Source organism: Wolffia australiana, chromosome 6 (genome assembly GCF_029677425.1).
Source record: "Wolffia australiana isolate 7733 chromosome 6, ASM2967742v1".
In the NCBI taxonomy this organism is placed as follows: Eukaryota; Viridiplantae; Streptophyta; class Magnoliopsida; order Alismatales; family Araceae; genus Wolffia; species Wolffia australiana.
In genome coordinates this window covers 7,722,449-7,742,105 of record NC_135840.1, presented here as the reverse complement: position 1 = coordinate 7,742,105, position 19,657 = coordinate 7,722,449, and the positions used below count along the sequence as shown (strand labels likewise).

The 19,657-nt window shown below is 42.2% G+C and overlaps 1 protein-coding gene across 2 annotated transcripts; it reads left to right on the top strand.

Moving 5' to 3' along the window:
* Window positions 1-238: 238 nt before the first annotated feature.
* On the top strand, window positions 239-19,285 carry BGLU42 (beta glucosidase 42). Of its 2 annotated transcripts, XM_078576443.1 has the most exons (13): window positions 239-383; window positions 1,167-1,233; window positions 1,320-1,378; window positions 10,592-10,667; window positions 12,571-12,645; window positions 12,721-12,808; window positions 17,081-17,306; window positions 17,387-17,502; window positions 18,051-18,259; window positions 18,477-18,511; window positions 18,575-18,677; window positions 18,754-18,862; window positions 18,948-19,285. In XM_078576443.1, the coding sequence occupies exons 1-13, from the start codon at window positions 282-284 to the stop codon at window positions 19,132-19,134; spliced, it is 1,452 nt and encodes a 483-aa protein (XP_078432569.1). In that variant the 5' UTR covers window positions 239-281; the 3' UTR covers window positions 19,135-19,285. The 2 variants fall into 2 exon arrangements, with proteins under 2 accessions (XP_078432569.1, XP_078432568.1); XM_078576442.1 differs by having other exon boundaries at window positions 18,477-18,677.
* Window positions 19,286-19,657: the final 372 nt, after the last annotated feature.

The following is a 19,657-nucleotide window of genomic DNA, read 5'->3' as shown; positions in this document are numbered from 1 at the left end:
AATCAAAGCAGGGACGCGAAAAGGACAGTTTTTTCGTCCGAGATCTCCAGAGGGGACGATTCTTTCATCCGAGTGGACGAAAACCGTCCCATCCGTTCGTCACGGGACGAATTTCCGTCCCGGTTTCGTCCAACCTCGCGGACGGGACGGTTTTTTCTTACTGGGATGAAAAAACCGTCCCGTCCGTGTCCCTGCACTATTCCCTACACTGCAAATTTTACTCAGTTTCTTTTCTTCTCCTATAAATACGGTTGGGTTCTCTCCTGTTGTATGATCTGACAATGAAGGATCTGGTAGAAGGCGACGGCAGTGGCGGTGTGGAGGTCTCTCGGAGCGACTTCCCCGAGGATTTCCTCTTCGGAGTCGCTACATCTGCTTACCAGGTGACGATCGATTGGGCTGTGAGGTTACTTTCTCCAAATTTTCCCCTCCACATCCTGTTGAAAACTTTGAAGGATTGCATTTGATGTCGATTTGCATGATCGGTCTCCGTACCCTCGCGCTCCACGTCGAGGTGGCAGATTTTGGTGATTTATTTGTATTTCGAGAATCAATTGGAGTGAATTGAGGTCGCATTGCTCGCATTGTTCTTAACGGTCTCTTTTTTTTTGAAGAATTTGTTCTAAGCGATCATTTTCAGGGATCTGCGTAGTGCATGGTTATTTTTAAACACCAATTTTTTGGTGATTCAGTTTGGATATAATTTTTGTCGTGGGAGACTTTCAGAACATCCTACGATTTTTTTCCTCTTCAATGTGGAATGATTTTCTGAAATTCTTGAAGACAATTTTTACCATCAATTTAGGGTAGATATTGAAAAAAAAACTCAATAAAGTAGTGGGACGTCTTCTCCTTGTCTTCATTCAGTCCTTTCTGGATGTGTTTTTGTCTTTCCATTCGTAAGGAATTGGATGTATTGGTTTCTTATCCAGTGCGCTTTAAACGGGCAATTTTTCTAAGAACTCTGTTCAGTATACATGGGAAAAACATCTCAAAACAAGATCCTCTGGATGTTTTCTTTTCCACTTGACTGACATCTTATCGAGCGTGAGCATCTTTCGATCTCCTTTTAGTGGAGCATATGTTTATCCCTTGGGTTTGGTCTTCTTTATAAACTTTCTCTTATTATTCAGAGTTCTTTGGTAAGTAAAAATATTCGTATTCAGGTCGAAGGAGGAAGGAGAGAAGGCGGGAGAGGGGATAATATATGGGATATTTTTGCAGAAAAACAAGGCACTGTGATCTAAACGTTCTAATATTTTTGAGAAGCTTTCTACAGAACATTTCCGCAGTTTCATTTAATTGTGCTGTTTCTACAGGTAACGTCCACAGTGGAAGCAATGCAGACGTAGCAGTTGATCAATATCATCGTTATAAGGTTTTCGCCTAATATTTCTTAGTATTTTACGGCTGCACGTTACGATATTTAATGTATTCATGGAGCCTATTGGTTCATGACCCATTTTATGGTTTGCATCTAATGTATCCAGCACACAAACCTAGAACTTAATTAGACTAAAGAACGTACTTGTATCCCTCGGTGGAAAACTTCATACATCAGTGATCCTCTTGATGAGGGGAAGTGTATAGAAAGGGAAATGGCAAAAAAAAGGCTAGATGATCATTTTGAACCAAAATGCTCCATGATTACTTTCAATATTGCATCATGAGAAATAGCCCCCGCATGCACCATTATAGTGGAAAATACCAGGACTCTAGGTTTGTTGAAGAATGTTATCTTCATCCAGAGATGGAAAAAGTTTCAGGATCCTCACTGTTCTTATATCTGCCCTTATATATTTTTTTCTCCTATTCGATTCGTGCCTGAATTTCCTCCGGATATTGTTATACTTATGTTATCTATGATAATTATTGTTTTATATTTTTTGTCGTGTAATCTTCTCCTCTCCTATGTCGCCAGCCTCTCTCATTTTTTATGACGGTTTACAAAAGCAAACCTACCATTAGATGTAGGGGGAATGACTGGTTTAAGTGCTCTTCCCTATGTGGGAATAAGCAACTTAAGAACATAATGTGGGTCTTTAATAACATGCGGCCCACTTATGATTTGAGCTTGTGACCCCTTGGGCCCACTTAGGACATTCTAAGCCTTTCCTTTGAGAAGAACAGTGAAGCTTTGTTCCCTATCAGTACTGCAGCCAGATAGAGAGGCTAGAGTTTCAGAAAGACAAAAGGAATGGAATCCTTTAATTCCTATGCCCAATCAGACTGTTTTTGACGCAGCCTTAGTACACGAATGGTGTAAGAACATGACTTGAATCCACAAGCCTTGCTCTACTTGAAGGAGCCAAGTCCTGAATCGACAGAACTAGCTTCTCCAATCCTTGAGTCCACAAGAGGCTGTGCCTGAATCCACAAACACTAAAACACACTCTCTATCAAAGAGAACACTCAGAAGGGAGAAACAACAGTTTCAACAAAACAATAGACTTCAATAATAATCATTCAAGGGTACATGGAGGCCTTATATATGCCACAAGAAGTGCAGGGTCGTCCATAATGACTGTACCCATGAAATCACAAGTCAAAACATTGAGAAAAACAATTATGACAAGCTAAAACAGAGGATAAGCAGCCTGACATGCCTGAGTAGAGATATCCTGCAGATTCTGGGGCTTGTAGAAGCTGTCAGGAGATATTTGTGCGGCTCAAGAAGATCCTGATGGGACAAACCAGAAGATATGCAGCTTTGACAAGTTAGAGCAGAGATTCTGGCAGAGGAAGAATCTATTAGAGGATTCGTCAGAAGATCCTGTCAGAGAAAATCATGTCAGAGAAAATCCTGTCAGAGGATCCTGTTAGAGAATCATGTCAGAGGATTTTGAGAGGCTCTAAGTAATTTTCTGCAGATCCTGTCAGTTCTAGAAGAATCTCCTTCTTGGGCCACAAGTTGCTAATGGGCCTCAGAGAATGGGCTTCTGAGCCACATCAGTTTTAAATACCAGTGAAAAATCAAAGTGGGCTAGGACCCCACTTTACTTGCCTCACTTATTCCCAGATAGGAATAAGTGACTCAAAAAAGACACAGAATGTAAGCCACTTATATTATTTGGCCAACTACATCTTTTAAAGAAGTAAAAGACCAAACACAGTGAGCCACTTATGACATGGCCCGCTGACATTACTTAAAATAAAATAAAGGACACATGTGGGCCACTTATGTCTGGTGGCCCACTAACATAGTTAGGAAATTGATGCACTATGACTAAGAGGAACATGGGATGGGACAACAAAAGGTAATTCTGGGGTTGGACAAAAGGTTATTGCCTTTAAAGGTAACTCAAACTTTGATACGAACCTTGTGTTAGGTTCGGATCAGAAGGGGAAGAGGACGAGGCGAGGCAGGAGATTCGCAGGGTAGAGAGGTGAAACGGGAAGGGTAGAAGAGGAGGCCGAGCAGGGGAGGTAGGGATCGGCCGGGGACGAGCCGCCTGAAGACGCGGTGATGCAGAGACGATCGCGAGGACGGGGATCGTGGAGGGAGACGGAGCGTGGATATAGAAGAGACGAGAGGGAAAGGAAACCAACTATTACTTAAACTCAAACATTCAGTCTGCCCTCCTCAAAGTAGGGTGTGCTATTTAAAGGCAACACAGAGAGAAAGGAAGCATAGCAGCATGACGATAATGCCCCCGACGCATCCGGGGAAACCTATCAAACTTTTAGATATGGATAAATAATGATGGTAAAGCCCCTTTCCTCAGTCAAGGTCGGGAGTAGTGTCTTACAAACGCTGCAACAGAACAAAGCTCCAAATTCAACATCATTGACAATCATGAATATATTCCACTAACCTATTCACATAAATCCAACGTTGGTAGAAAAGCAGGGGAAAACACTAGAAGAAGTAATGCAAGTCACTAAAGAGTGTACAATGGACCTTTGACCCAAGCAAAGTGTGGTAGGGTGATGCGGAGAGACAGAGTTGCAAGAGATGGAGGCTGGAAGACAGTGTTCTTTTGCGGGCTAGATGCGTGGCGACGTGTTAAGACATATGCAAGCGGGAAGGACTGACCGCAAACATGGAGATTCTGGACAATGTCGTGATTGGTGCCGGTTGCACGCGGGCTGCGTGAGAGACAATGGCAGAAAGTGACCGCTCGTGATTAGCGACTGGGCAAGCAGGACACAAGAGTGTGACATGTTGGGCACGAGCTGTGCTGCACGATTGCTGGTGCACAAGTAGTGGCAGATGGCCTGATGGCCGACATGAGGGGGACGGCCCGGAACAACGAGAGATAGAGAGAGGATGAGAAGGCTTCTGTGTGAGAATGGAAGTGAGATGGGAGGGTGATACAAGTAGAAGTATCAATGTTCGAAATTCATTATTTCTTCCCTAATGTCTTCCGAATTCGAAATTACAACTTCTAGATCTCTTCCGATCAGATCTTCGCGGATCGGGATACTCTCACCCCGAGGCTGCTTCTCCGCGATCGGCCAAGATCTTGACGATGCCTCTCGAATCTTCCGACTTCTAGTGACTCCTAGTTCTTGGGCGGCCCGACGAGTCGTGCTCCTCCCTCCGATCAGCTGTCGAACTCTCTCCAGCTGCTTCGGCCTCCCGACGTAACTGCCGAGTTACTTTCAAGAAAAATCCCTGCTTCATACCTGGACCTCCGTCTTATTTATAGGGAAATACCCTCGGGACTTTATTTAGTAACTTCTTGGTCAACGGCGTTAGTCAACAGGGCACCGATCTGCTCTGTGTTTGTGTTTCCTCTTGTATTTCATTGCATAGAACTTATCAATACCTTCCCCTTGTAGATCCAGCTTGTCCTCAAGCTGGAATTCTGGAAATGATTTGCGAAACCGATGTAACAACTCCCACGTGGCTTCGTTGATGGGGAGTTTGGTCCACTTGACTAAGACCTCTGTTCCGTAGGGAGTTTGCCGAACCTTAAGTATTTTCTCTGGATATACCTGCCATTCATATTCATCAGTCAGATAAGGGGGTAAATGTTGAGCATACTGGTGGGGAGACCCTAGTGCTCGTTTTAATAAAGATGCATGAAAGACAGGATGCAGTGAGGAAGTAAGGGGCAGATCTAATTTGTAGGCGACTGATCCTATCTTTTTAGTAATTTGGTAAGGCCCAAAAAACCTTGGACTCAACTTCTCGCACACCCTTTTTGCTAGTGATTTCATTCTGTATGGTCGTATCTTTAAGTAGACCCAATCGCCTTCCACAAATTCCTCATCTCGTCTATGTTTATCAGCTTGAATTTTCATTCTTGATTGCGCCTTTGATAAGTGCAGTTTCAAGGTTGTGAGCATAATATCCCTTTCTACCAGCAGCTGGTCAATAGAATCGAAAGGGGAGGAAGTTGACCCATAGCGAACCAGTGAAGGTGGGTCACGCCCATATACTGCCTTGAAGGGAGTAGTCTTGATCGACGTGTGATAGGAAGTATTATAGTTATATTCAGCCCAGTGTAGCCAATTCTTCCAATTCTTAGGTTTCTCTGAAGTGAAGCATCTTAAATAACATTCTAACCCTCGGTTGGTGACTTCAGACTGACCGTCTGTCTCTGGGTGGTATGATGAGCTGAATTTGAGTTGGGTGCCTTGCAGTCGATGTAATTCCTTCCAGAAGTGACTGGTAAACAGGCTGCCTCTATCTGATACGATGGAGTTTGGTATCCCGTGCAGTCTGACAATCTCCTTAGCGAATATTTCAGCAATAGTGGAAGTCGAGTATGGGTGCTTGACTGCGATGTAATGACTGTATTTACTTAAGCGGTCAACCACCACCAAAATGGAGTCAAACCCTTCCGATTTGGGTAAACCCTCAATGAAATCCATGGTGATATCCTCCCAGATTTGGTTGGGGATTGGTAGAGGTTGTAACAGTCCTGCTGGTGATAATGTGGAGGATTTTTGCTGTTGACATGTTGGGCATTGATTCACATATGTCTTGATAGTCCTTCTCATACCGGGCCAGGAGACTTGTTGAGTTATTCTTTTGAGGGTCCTATGAAAACCCCCATGTCCTCCCACCTTCGAATCATGGAATTCCTTTAGGATCGCAGCAATTAAAGAAGAGTTGGTCGGTAAGATGATTCTTCCCTTGTAAAGTAGTAACCCCTGGTAAATAGTGTAATTGGAATTTTGTTCGCTGCCACTTTCAATTCTTTTATAAATTTCTCCCAGCTTCGGATCATCTTTGACTTCTTGCATGAGTTTTATCTTGTCCAGCCAATGTGTCATCGAAAGTGAGAGGCACTCTCCTGAGATCTCTAGTTGAGAGCGAGACAATGCATCAGCTACCACATTATTCTTCCCTGCCTTGTAATGAATATCGAAGTTGTATCCCAATAATTTTGACACCCATCGGTGGTATTGAGTAGGCACTTCTTTTTGCTCTGTTAAGTAGCGTAGGCTAAACTGATCTGTGTGTATAATGAATTTGTTGAACATAAGATAGTGCTTCCATTTGTTGACGGCCCAAACTACTGCCATGAGCTCTCTCTCGTATGCGGATTTATACCGTGTGGGGTTGGGAAAGGCCTTGCTGAAATAGGCTATTGGGTGGCCTTCTTGCAATAAAACAGCTCCCACGGCTATATCTGAGGCGTCTGTCTCAATGATAAAAGGCAATGAGAAATTTGGTAACCTCAATACCGGAGTCCTGGACAGGGCTAGTTTCAGACTTTCAAAGGAAGCATCAGCTTTTTCTGTCCAATGGAAGGAATTCTTTTTCAGAAGGGTGGTCAGAGGTTGGGCGATGGCCCCATAATTTGACACAAATCTTCGATAGTAACCAGTCAGTCCAAGAAATCCCCTCAATTCCTTGATAGTGATAGGTGTCTTCCATTGTGTTATTGCCTCTATTTTTGAGGGATCGGTGGACACTCCTTCAGCTGATATAATATGACCCAGGAAATCGATGAATTTACACCCAAACTTGCACTTCTTCAGGTTGATATGAAGCTTATTATTCATCAGTAAGTCAAATACAACCTTAAGGTGTTGCTCATGTTGTTGGAAATCCTTGCTGTATATTAGGATATCATCAAAGAACACCAATACAAACTTCCTAAGATGTCGGTAGAAAATAGAATTCATAAGTGCTTGAAATGTTGCCGGAGCATTGGACAATCCGAATGGCATAACTTGGAACTCGAAGTGGCCATGATGCGTTTTAAATGCCGTCTTGTGAATATCACTAGGATGCATTCTCACTTGATAATATCCGAATTTTAGATCGATTTTTGAAAAGACCGTCATCCCCTGCAACTCTTCCAGCAGTTCATCTACCATGGGGATTGGAAATCTGTTGGGTACTGTTAACTGGTTTAAAGCTCTGTAATCAATACATAATCTAAAGCCGCCATCCTTTTTCTTGACTAATAATGCTGGGCTTGCAAAGCAGCTATTGGAGTGTTGAATAATTTTTGATGCCAGAAGTTCTTGTACCAACTCTTCCAATACATTTTTGTGGGTGTGTGAGTATCTATAAGGTTTTTTATTAACTGGACTAGCCCCGGGAACCAGATGTATTCGATGATCACAATCACGGAATGGGGGTAATTCAGTCGGTTGCTCAAAAACATATGGGTAACATTCTCTTAACCAAGGCAGACCATGATCTAGCGCGAGAGCAAGTACCTCATAAGTTGAGTATGCAGGCTGATCTTTGGCGTCGTTAATGTAGGTCATTGACTCTTCCCACTCTTGATGAGCTTGATCAATGGCAAACTTTGTAAATCTCAACGCATTCAGCTCTGGGTCGGAAATAATAGTATGGACCTGCCCATCCAGATAAAATTTGATCATAAGATGGTGATAGTTACAGTGAAACCACCCCAGAGTTTTCAACCAGGTACGCCAAGAATAATATCACAACTCCCAAGGGAAATGGAATGAAGTTTTGAGTGAATGTCAGCCCTTGCATTTCTATTGGGAGATTCAAACATACTCCTCCGTTTGTCGACGAAATCCGTCACCCAAGGTAATGCTAAATTTATGATATGGTGTAACCTGTATCTTCAACTGTTGGATCACTTTTGGTTTAATGAAGTTGAAAGTGGCCCCACCATCAATAAGAATAGTCACTCGTTGGTTGTAGAGTCGGCCCCAGAGTCTGAAAGGAGCGGGTCTGGGCCCGTGACCACCTTTGACCCTTGAATTGACATAAATTCTCCTCTTATCAGAGGTGCTTCATCCAGCTGCATGAGGTCTTCCTCCGTTATCGGTTGCTCTTCTTCTTCAACATCTTCTTGAAGCATATATATACTCAATTTCTTTTGACATCTATGACCTGGAGTGTACCTCTCATTGCAATTGTAGCATAGACCCTTTTCTCGCCTTTGTAAAAATTCCTCAGGGGAGAGTCGAGTAAGTCTCTTTCTGTTTTCCTTCAGAGGTATTTCTTGTCTGATTGGGTTTGGTGCCTCTCTTGGGGGGTGTCTTTGAGCTGGACCTTCCCCTCTTCCTGCCACCACCGATCTCTGATAGTTATTGAGAGCTGGTCTTGAAGCAGGTTGAACAACTGGCGCCGATTGCTCTTGTCCATCTAAAATGGCCAAGTTACTCTCTGCCTCAAGCGAGTAGTCCATAATGTCCTGTATGCCATAGGGACGATATTTGTTTAGCTCTACGCGTACTTCAGGTTTCAACCCTTTGAGATACGCCGATTCTTGGACGTCTGCTGGTATATGTGATAAGAAAGCCACCAAGTCTTCAAACTCTGACCGATACTCTGATACGGTGCCTGTCTGTTTGAGATTCATAAGCTGAATGCAGAGAGTCCTTACTGAGAAATTGTATCTTTTTTCAAAGAAATGTCGGAATACCAGCCAGTTATCGAATCCAAAATTCTTCTCGGTGTATATAAACCACCCCTGTGCAGGTCCTTCCATATGCAGTGAGACTAACTGCAGCTTCTCGTCGTCGGTGAGTCTGTTGACTGAAAAGAATCTTTCAACACAGTTCAACCACATCTGTGCATTGGCGCCATTGAAATAAGGCAAGTCTCCCTTGCGGTATACATTCTTTTGGTCAGAAGGATTGTCTTGAAGTGTCTGGACTCGATTGTACCTTGGTTCTCCCTCTGGGACTGGTTTAGGCGCCGAAGCTGGAATCGTTTCCAGTTTCGAATTCATAAGTTGGAGCTGTTGCATTATGCCGACCAGGATCTCCGCTGGTACAGGTACTTCGTCGCACATCGCCTTCCCTTTTTCCTTGCTGTCTTCCATAATGATCTTGGATAGCTTGCCCAAGCCCAAATAAATCTTGACCAATCACTGTTCCGCTATCGTTGAGTGCTTTCGTCGAATTCCTTGCCGATCTCGATATTTGGTACGGTTGATGCCGCGGATCGTTTGCTCTGATACCAGATTGATACAAGTAGAAGTATCAATGTTCGAAATTCATTATTTCTTCCCTAATGTCTTCCGAATTCGAAATTACAACTTCTAGATCTCTTCCGATCAGATCTTCGCGGATCGGGATACTCTCACCCCGAGGCTGCTTCTCCGCGATCGGCCAAGATCTTGATGATGCCTCTCGAATCTTCCGACTTCTAGTGACTCCTAGTTCTTGGGCGGCCCGACGAGTCGTGCTCCTCCCTCCGATCAGCTGTCGAACTCTCTCCAGCTGCTTCGGCCTCCCGACGTAACTGCCGAGTTACTTTCAAGAAAAATCCCTGCTTCATACCTGGACCTCCGTCTTATTTATAGGGAAATACCCTCGGGACTTTATTTAGTAACTTCTTGGTCAACGGCGTTAGTCAACAGGGCACCGATTTGCTCTGTGTTTGTGTTTCCTCTTGTATTTCATTGCATAGAACTTATCAGAGGGCTTTGCTGCAGTGCCAACAACTTGCAGTGCCAATGGGGAGGGTCAAAACGAGAGTGACAAGAGGAGTAAGGGGAGGATACCGATGATGTCTGATACCAAATTGTCACGATCCCTCTGGCAATCATATTAATACTTAGGATCGTCCCAAAAACTTTCCTGGTTTTTGTACCTCAAAATAGTCTAATATTTGTCCTGATACAACAGAGGAACCAGAGTCGTGAGAAAAAAGGGCACGACAGAGAGAGGAGAGGGATAGAGGATGGATGAGTCACCATTGGGGGAGAGTGTCTCCGTGCACCAGTTGCACCTTCTCACAAATACATGGCGATGCATACTTATCAATTTTCTGCTTCTTTCTGCGAAAGGGTGTTACATGGTTGGGTAATATCAATCCTGTGCCAGTTGGGCCCATTGGGCCTTCTTGAGTTGACACCTTTCATTGCCATCTTCAACCATTAAGACATCATTTAACACACAAAAGTGATCAGATCTAGTTGTAGTTGTCGCCACTGAAAATCATTAGGGTAGAAGCTAAATATTACACCTATGTGGTACTAACAAGAAGGTAATCTAGAAACTGAAGTGCAGAAAATTTATGATGAAATATGGACAATTCTGTGTTGCTATTTTCATCTTTATTTTCCATGTCTCGATAATCATGTCGAACAAATGATTTGTGTTTCTTAATCTTGTTAATTATCCGTTTTATATTTTTATCATAATAGTTTTTTATATTTTCTTTAATTCACCAACGGCTTCTTTGATGCAGGAAGATGTTGAGCTGATCTCAAAACTAGGGTTCAAGGCATATCGATTTTCCTTATCTTGGTCTCGTATTTTCCCTGGTAGTATACCTTTGCCTTGAAATGGTAGCATTCTTAAAATGTTTTATTATATATACACTTATTCCCCCTTTTTTAATTGGGTGAAGCATTAATCTCTCACTTCTGTCCTGGAAATAAAATATTTTTTGGATCCTGTCTAGTTGTCCTTGCAACTTGTACGTATGACTTCATTTCATATTTAAGACAATTGAACATGGTAGCCCAATGGTTTCTATTTTGCTGCATTCACCTCATTTGTATGGTCATTGGGATGAAGTGCCATTTCTGCTGTTGTGGCATTTGGCTTATTTGAAATTTTAAAATATTATTCAGCCTATTGGGTCCAATGAATTTCATCATATGTGAAAGTGCCTGAGAGCTGTTGAGTTTTTACTCCTACATGCAAGATATGTGAGCTGTGTATTTCTCTATCTTGTCATTTGTCAGGACCCCAGTTGTGGGTGCCTTCATCTGCCATCTAGTTGGTGGGCACTAAGGGAGACTAGAGTGGTTGAAGGGAGCAAGTGAGAGGTAGGTAGTGAGATAGACGGATGAAGAAAGAGATGCAGGGAGAGAGATGAACAAGAGCACGGTCATTCTGCATGGTATTCATCTTTTCTGCAGCGCAATGGGCTGATGTATTTACAAAAGGACTTGACTCTGCAGTGAATAGGTGTGCAGAGAGTTGGACTTGGACGACATACACTCTCCAACTTGAGGGGGAGTGTTGAAGCAGCTCTTTTCTAACCTAGGTTATCAGGACTGCCCAGTAACCCTTTTCCTCTTACTCATCTCTATAACCAAGTGGAGAAATGAGAAACTAGGGTCTCAAGTGGGGAAGGCGCACATAATTCATATTCATGGTTTAATTAATGGGCTGTGCCCATGAACACAGAATGATAAATTAAATCTAACTAATACTTGGCAGTGTTGGAGATGTATCCCATAAGCCTAATCACCCACTTTTAATAGTCTGCATGGACCTGTAGCTGTTAGAACTTTAAATTATTTTGGTTGGTGGAGATTGTGTGATGTGAAATTACATTCCATTTCTGTTCTAGCACTATGACCGTGTGCTCCCTCTCATAGGAGGCGGGTAAGACTGATCTGGCTGGCAGGACAGAGCTGAAAGTGCCATGTGGTGATGCATTGTTTCCTCTGGGCACACACGTGTATCAAGAGTGCAGCCTCACCAAGCTGAGATTCTCTCACCCAGAAAGTGCCACGTGGCTTGAAGGGGAAGACTCCAACAACAATGCACTGATGGAAGATGGTGAAACAGCTTGGGGACAAGCTGGCTCTATTGTGGGAAATTGATAATATCTTAGTCTCCTCCAGGGCGATTTACATTCAGCTTGTGGTAGTTTGGTATTTTCCTTTGAATTTTTCCCTTTAAATATTTTTTCTTGAAAAATTTCCCATTAAATAATAGTTTCCCTCTTTTTAGGAAGGATGCCTAGAATATTGAATTGAGGTTGAAGCCCTATGGGGTTTAACTAGTCCTCGTTTTTGTCATCCCCTCAACTCCTGAGGATCCCCAGCCCCTTGTGATAGTCTCAGTATCACTGGATCTTCGGCTGACTCCCCTGTAGATTACCTCTCTTTCAGAGGCAAGGGAGACCATGGAAGGATCTCTATTGATACCTAAGTCTCCTTCTCTTCCAACCATCTAAAACCCCCTTTCATCTAGGTAGGAAGACCAAGTTCTCATTAGAAAACAATGCGATGAGATTGAATTTCAAAATCTTGTGACAAACCCATATAGTCTAATAATGGTGGTCAGATCTGTTCCTAGCTTAGAAGCTGATGTCATGGGAGATTCTCTTTAGTTAGTCTTTTATTGTGAATAAAGCTACCTCTGTGTTCTAAAAAAATCAGTTATATGCCTTCCATTACCTTAATTTTATCCTTCTATTTTCTGCAGATGGATTCGGGACTAAGGTTAATGATGATGGGATTGGTTACTATAACAACCTAATTAATGCATTATTGGATAAAGGTATCTATATCAGTTGATTTTCTTTCTAAATTTTCATGCAGCAGGCCCTTATTGAATTGCATCTTTGTGTTTTAGGTATTCAGCCTTCGGTGACACTGTACCATTGGGACCTTCCTTACAGCCTTGATATTTCGTTTGGAGGATGGCTGAATTCAAAGATAGTGTATGTGCAAAGTAAAATTATTCTTACAGTGAAAATTTTCTCTTTTTTTTCAGTTCCACAGTATAAATATTCTGACTGTCACACGTAGGCTTGTTAGATCACATTTTATCTGAATTCCCACTAAAATATGAGTGGACATGGATGGACCACTCAGATGGCTATGTATTACAAGAATCTCTACCTGAATCTAATACTTTGGGAGAATGATTAATCCTCCAAAAATATTCGGATGTCAAAACAACTTCAAGAATCTTAATGATTCAAATTGAGTTCACCGTGATCTCATGTTTGAGAAAAGATCAAAAAAGGGAAATGAGAATTGGTGAGAAGATATGGAGATGGAGCAATGTCATTCCCCTCTCCTCTGGTGGCGGTGCACTCCCATGTCCAGCCAGCCGAGCATGGCTCTCCCTTCCGATTGGGAAATAATAAAGAGATTTAAAACTTATCCATTGAACTCCCACCCTCTTCATTATTTATAATCCCCTTGGCACGTGCCGGCTTCCGCGCGCGTGCTTTTTGGTGTCAAAGTTGTGCTTCCTTCCTTCTACGGTTAGTTCTATTAAAGAACTTATCAACATCTCACTTGATTCAGATGTAGACTTGTTATAAGTGATACTGAGATGTTATGTATATATACAAGAAGATGGATACAGATATGATGGATACCATCTCAGTGAGTAAATATCTGGTAGGCCATTGAGTCAGAGACAGATAGGGAGGGAGAGAGAGAAAGAGTGTAGAATGTAAAACAAAATGGATAGTCTGGCGGAGCTGCCGCCCAGAGAGACTAAGCATTTTTTGACTGAAGGTCTTAGTTGAAGTAGAAGATAACAGCGATATTCATAGCTCCTGAACATGTTGGACACATCTGGTGATTGCTGGAGGTGGGCTCCAAGACAACTGTCGTCCTGAGATAACGTTCAGAGTGGTTCCCAGATGGCCGGCTTCAGTCTGCACAAGGTAGATGGCCTCCTTCTTTGGGGATTAGGACTGCCTTTGTCCTGGTGCTGGGCCACGTCGCTGGCAATGAGGGTTTGTGGCATCTGGGCGATGGCAAAGTTTCTGCGGGCACAATTGGTGGCAGCAGAGTGTTGTTCTGAAATAAGGGAGCTGGCAATAGGGAAAGGAATGGGTGGGGAAGTCAGAGGGTGGTGGCACGTTGGTGGCCTCCTGTAAGGTTTGATGTTTGAGCAGCTGCTCGATCGGTGTGGTGAGGGCATCCAGTAGCACATTGAGGGTTGCATGGGACGCCTTGATGTCAGAGGCATCCTGGAGCAGTTGCTCCATCTCCAACTGTGTTTCTATTATGAGAGTCGTCTACAACCTGGCGTTTATTGTCCTTGGAGTTGACATCTTCGGCGTGGTGGCAGTGGTGGTGATGTCTGCAGCAGATCTGTGTGGTGCATGCGGTGATGGTCACATAGGTTCTCTGATACCAATTGATTATATCTATTTTCCTTTTTTTTTCTTCAACCATCTGTAAATGGGTTACATACTACAAGTGTCCCATGAGTGCTCTCATAACTTTTCTACCCGTGTAAAAGTGGGCCACTTTCTAGAAGTGATCCACAACTCTTCTATTTTTTTGTTCTTACTAAAGGAGGCTTACGTGGCTTATTCCCACGTGGTGAATAAATTATGTAAGTAGGTGTCCACATCACCCAAATGCTGTATGTCTTTTTCCCATTGTGGGAAATAACTTTGCTGCAGTATTTAAACTGGTCAGAACTTATTGTTAGAATGCCATTTTCCCTCTCAAACCCTAGCTGATACAAGGCAGAGGATGCTGCAAGCGCCCTTGGAGATTTTAGGAGAGGAAGACTGACCAAATCTTCTATTTTTCTTAGACAGTGACCTAGGGTCTGTGTGAAGTTATATGGATCAATCAAATGCTGAACAAAGTTCGTCTCTTCTTTGGTCATCCAGTTCATTTGTTTTATGACAAGAAATCAGCTATCAGTCTTGCTCACAATCCAGTTCAGTATGACCATATGAAGCATGTAGAAGTGGATCTCCGCCTCATCAAGAAGAAGCTCCACATGCAGGATCAGTACATTCTTCCTCTTAACAATAAGCGAGCATCTTCGTAAAGGGTCGCTCATCAATTTTTCTTGTTCTGTAACAAGCTGTGCATGGAAAAATTCCATTAACCAGCTCAAGGGGGCATGTTGTTAGACTTTTTTCCTTTGTATTTTTCTTGTTTCCATGTCCTCCTATTTTACCCTGGTGTTGTTGTACAAACATCAGGGCTTTCCAGCCCCAGGGGAAGATGATTATTCCCTCTTTCCTTCCTCCTTTCTCTGGTGGCATCTCCTGCACATTATATTGCCTTCCGCCATCAACTCCACCTTTCAAGCTAATATGGTTTTTTTTTCAAACTAATACGTTGTCTATCAAATGACAACGTATTAGTTTGAAGCTGTAACACGTTATCACCTGCGAGCAGGAAAAGGGGTTGCATTGTCATTCAGGACCTTATACAGTTGTAACGTGGCTTAGAGCGACATGTTAGTGTGTTCTCAATAGGAATTAAAGTGGATAAAATAAACTAAATTTAATGAAAAATTCCTGCCTTGGAATAATGCACTGTCTTCGCTAGTGAAAAATCACCCGTCAGGTCTCTCATTGTCATCCTAGAAGGTCGAAAATTAATGGAAGTTTCTGATTTGCATTTCCAAAAGATATCTGAATTGGATCCTTTCCAGAGAAATCACATGTGATAACTCGGACGGCAGAACATAAGAAGATGAGTATAGTACCTCTGCATATGATGGACATTAATATGATGAGTACCTTGACTTAAGTAAAACCACCGGAATCGATCGTATGATGGATTTTTTTTTGAAAAAAAAGAAAACAAAAGATGATGAGTACTTTGACATAGCCGAAGACTTCTCCCTGGCCCTTGCCGGATGCAGTCCTTGCCCTTGAAGAATGCCTAAATACCTTTTCAGAAAAACTGTAACCCCTTCCACTGCTTCTGTCTCATGTATTATAGACTTTTCGTCTTCCTCGCATCACTGCAATTAGAAACAATTATGAGTCTGGGTACGTGGTGGGGCCTGCACGTGCCCCTCCTGTTTCTTCATTGGTCTGCTCCTGTGATAAGCATCTCCTTAGAACTTAGCAGACGAAGAAGAGACCGGTTTCTAAGCCCACACGTGCGGACTAATTCACAAGTGAGAGAGTTTGAATAAGGGCGGGAAATGAGCAGGTGGAGAAGGGCTATAAATAAAGAGCGGTAGTACTTCTGCGGGAGATCATCCTCGCAGGAGCTGACGACGTCTGATCCGGCCTCCAGTCTTCGCCATCCATCAACAGGAGAGCACAGTCTACTTACTTCTCCCCTGTTGTTCTTCGTTAACATCCCTATCTCCAGACATTACGATCCTGTATTGTTTGTTCTCTCTGGGAATACCAATTCGTACCACATACATTTGAATCTTGTGCGAGATTTGCTTCGATACATTGTTAGATCGACCTAGTGTCCTAACATCCTGACTCTCCCAATAGTGTCTCTTTCTCCAGGCGTATATTGCTAATCAAACCAGGTTCTCATCAGTCTTGTATGCCATGTTCTAGCATATTGTGTTGCATGTTAAGGCAGTGATCCTGATATGATACCGGGCCGCATTTACGAGCGGCGGAGGCCCAAGAAGCATCAGCAGCCCACAAGCCCAACAGCAACCCTAACTTAAGGGTTGTGGAGAAAGAAGAGAGACACAGCTTGAATCACCGTGAGTCTCTCCCTCTCTCTCATTTCCCTAGCGAACCCTGTCGCTGGCCCCTTGCTCACCTTCCGCTCCTACTGCCCTACAGATGTTCTTACCTGCACCAGAGGACGCTACTCTCACCCGGAAGCGACGTTCTTTCCGCTTCCCTTGAAGTTCCCCTGTCCCCTTCCCTTTCTATCTCCCAGATACATTGTTCCACTTTGAACCGGGGATTGGTACCTCGTTTCCAGGCATCAACTAAGCCTGTGAGAGGAGCAATACTTTCCTATCGCTGAAATAGAGTAACTGTTTTGAGGTTTCTTATCAGATCCTTTTTGAAGAAAAGTGAGGGCAGAATTTCGAAAACTAAACAGTAATTATTATCAGTGAGTTCTTCAAAAAAAAAATATTATCAGTGAGTTTACTTAAGTCATTCTCATCACGGCGTGAAAGGTTTTCTATAAAATGTTTACATAATAAAGATTTTATCCTTCATGAGACAATGGCAACTATTTTGCAAATGAAACAAATATTTACTACTCTGCTTTAATTTCAGGTACTATTTTTCTGCATATGCAGAGACTTGTTTTGAGTGCTTTGGGGATAGAGTGAAACACTGGGTAACAATTAATGAACCACTTCAAACAGCCGTTAACGGCTACCAAACTGGCACATTTGCTCCCGGAAGGAAAGATAACCCATTAACAGAGCCTTACCTGGCTGCCCACTACCAGCTTTTAGCCCATGCGTCAGCCGTTGACATCTATAGGAAGAAATATAAGGTTTACTGCTATTTTTCAATAGTTAACAAGTTATTGACTCTTGTTATGTGCCATATGTCAAGAATTCTTACTGCTTCCAGGCCAAGCAAGGGGGTGAGATCGGAATTGTAGTTGACTGTGAATGGGCTGAACCATTTTCAAGTGCAATCCATGATAAAACTGCTGCGCAGAGGCGCCTTGATTTTCATCTTGGCTGGTACAGTTTATAACCTTTCATTTCAAATGAGGATAAGATTTCAAAAAAAAATCTTCAAAATAGTCTATTTCTTTCTGTTTTAATAAATTGCAGCTTTTATTGATTCTAGCGGCCTGGTATGTTATACATATCTTGTGAAATTGAGGATATGCTGATTTTAATGTTATCGGTAAATTCTTGTATTGAATGAGTTTTTGTTGTATATCAGGCAGTCACTGAACTGGAAATAGCCTTTCATTTCAAATGAGGATACAATTTCAAAAAACAGTTGTTAAAAAAACAATTTCCAAAAAAAATCATGAAAATATACAATTTCTTTCTGTTGTCTAAAATTGCAGCTCTTGTGGATTCCTGCTGCCTGGGATAGTATAATTATCTTGTGAAATAGAGGATTTGGTGATTTTAATTTTATCGGTAAATTCTTGCAGTGAATGAATTATTGTTAAATATCTGGCAGTCAGTGTATTGGAAATAGCAGCTAATCCTTAGGATAATAGTTTACTCATTTAAAACTCCTTTTTACTAGTTTGATAATTTTCCTCATGAAGGTTTTTGGATCCAATATTCTTTGGTGATTATCCCAAGACGATGCGTGAGAAACTAGGAAATAATCTTCCAGAATTCTCGGACAAGGAGAAGGAATTACTGCACCGTTCTCTTGATTTTGTGGGCATAAATCATTACACAACAAGACTTATCGCCCACGTTCCAAGTCCTTGTGACCAAGTTTATCAATCTCAAGAGCTTGAAAGAATTGGTATCTTCCTCCAAACTTTCATTTGTATTTTTCTTTCTTTCTTTCTTTCTTCAATTTTTATAATAATCAAATATTTAAGGTGAACTATATCGATTCATAAAAGAAAAACAGATACTCGGCCTCCACATCAAACACAAAAACTAGATTAAGTCAATTTTTATTTTTGTATTATAATTGGTATACTAAGTCAATTTTAATCTCTTTCGTCCTTTTTTAGTCAGCTGGCCGGGGGGAGAGATAATTGGCCCACGGGTGAGCTCCTACTATGACCCTATTCCTCCAATTAAAACCCTAACCCTAAGCGTTCTTGCACAGGCAGCCTCTGAATGGCTATATGTCGTTCCCTGGGGTTTGAGGAAAGTCCTCAACTATGTTGCCCAAAAATACAGCAACCCAACGATATACGTCACCGAAAATGGTAAGTTCTCAAATTTCCAATCATCTGGGAATTATACATAGCCGAATCCAGTATAAAAAGTTTACATCCGCCACAGGCATGGATGATGAAGACTCGGAAATCACATCCCTGGAGCAAGCTGTGGATGACAAGTTGAGGGTTGACTATTTCAAGGGATACATAGCCTCAGTGGCCCAAGCTATCAGGTACATTTCTCTGCCCATACGGGTCCAACAGCTTATTGGGCCTGTGAACCTCAGTTTGCCACGTGTGGGCATCTTATTTGTTCAGGGATGGTGTTGACATCCGTGGGTACTTTGTCTGGTCCCTGCTGGACAACTTCGAATGGGCTCAGGGCTACTCCAAGCGTTTCGGAATCATTTTCGTGGACTATAAGAACGGTCTCACCAGGTACCCAAAATCTTCTGCTCTCTGGTTTTTAAAGTTTCTGAGAGGGAGCTCCAAGGTTACTATATAAAATGATAAACCTCCATTAGTTATCAGTATTCCCTACTGAAACTAGGATGGGTCACTGTCCTTATTATCTTGTCCTGAAATATTTTAGTGCTGAAGAGAAAAACCTCATTGTTCTTCGGTAGGCATTTCTATTTTGTATCTTAGGTTGTATCTGTCTGATATATTATAGCAGACAAGCCATATCCGATGACCAGATGAAATTCAGACGATTTCAGATACCGAATATCAGATCAGACACATATCAAATATCTGCTTGTTATTGGTTGTGGGGATAGGTATTGTAATGGTCAGGATCCGATATCTGGATATCAGATATAAAACCATACCAAAAAATTGGCATCATGATATCAGGATATTTTTTAAAACTAATGACCCATTGTTCCATATGGAAAAATAAAAGAAGAAAACAATATAAGTTATTTCAAGCTAAAGCACACTGTAAAAAAATGTGCTCTAGGGTTCACATGTTACATAGAGTTGACCTAGTCTAACTTTATTTGGGTTTCACAAAACATTATGCATCT

Bases quoted from the DNA above. Each gene is read 5' to 3' on its own strand.
- BGLU42 (XM_078576442.1), top strand. From the start codon at position 282: ATGAAGGATCTGGTAGAAGGCGACGGCAGTGGCGGTGTGGAGGTCTCT. The intron at 12,809-17,080 runs GTATGTGCAAAG...CTTTAATTTCAG, and splicing joins TGGCTGAATTCAAAGATAGT to GTACTATTTTTCTGCATATG. The intron at 18,678-18,753 runs GTAAGTTCTCAA...CATCCGCCACAG, and splicing joins GATATACGTCACCGAAAATG to GCATGGATGATGAAGACTCG.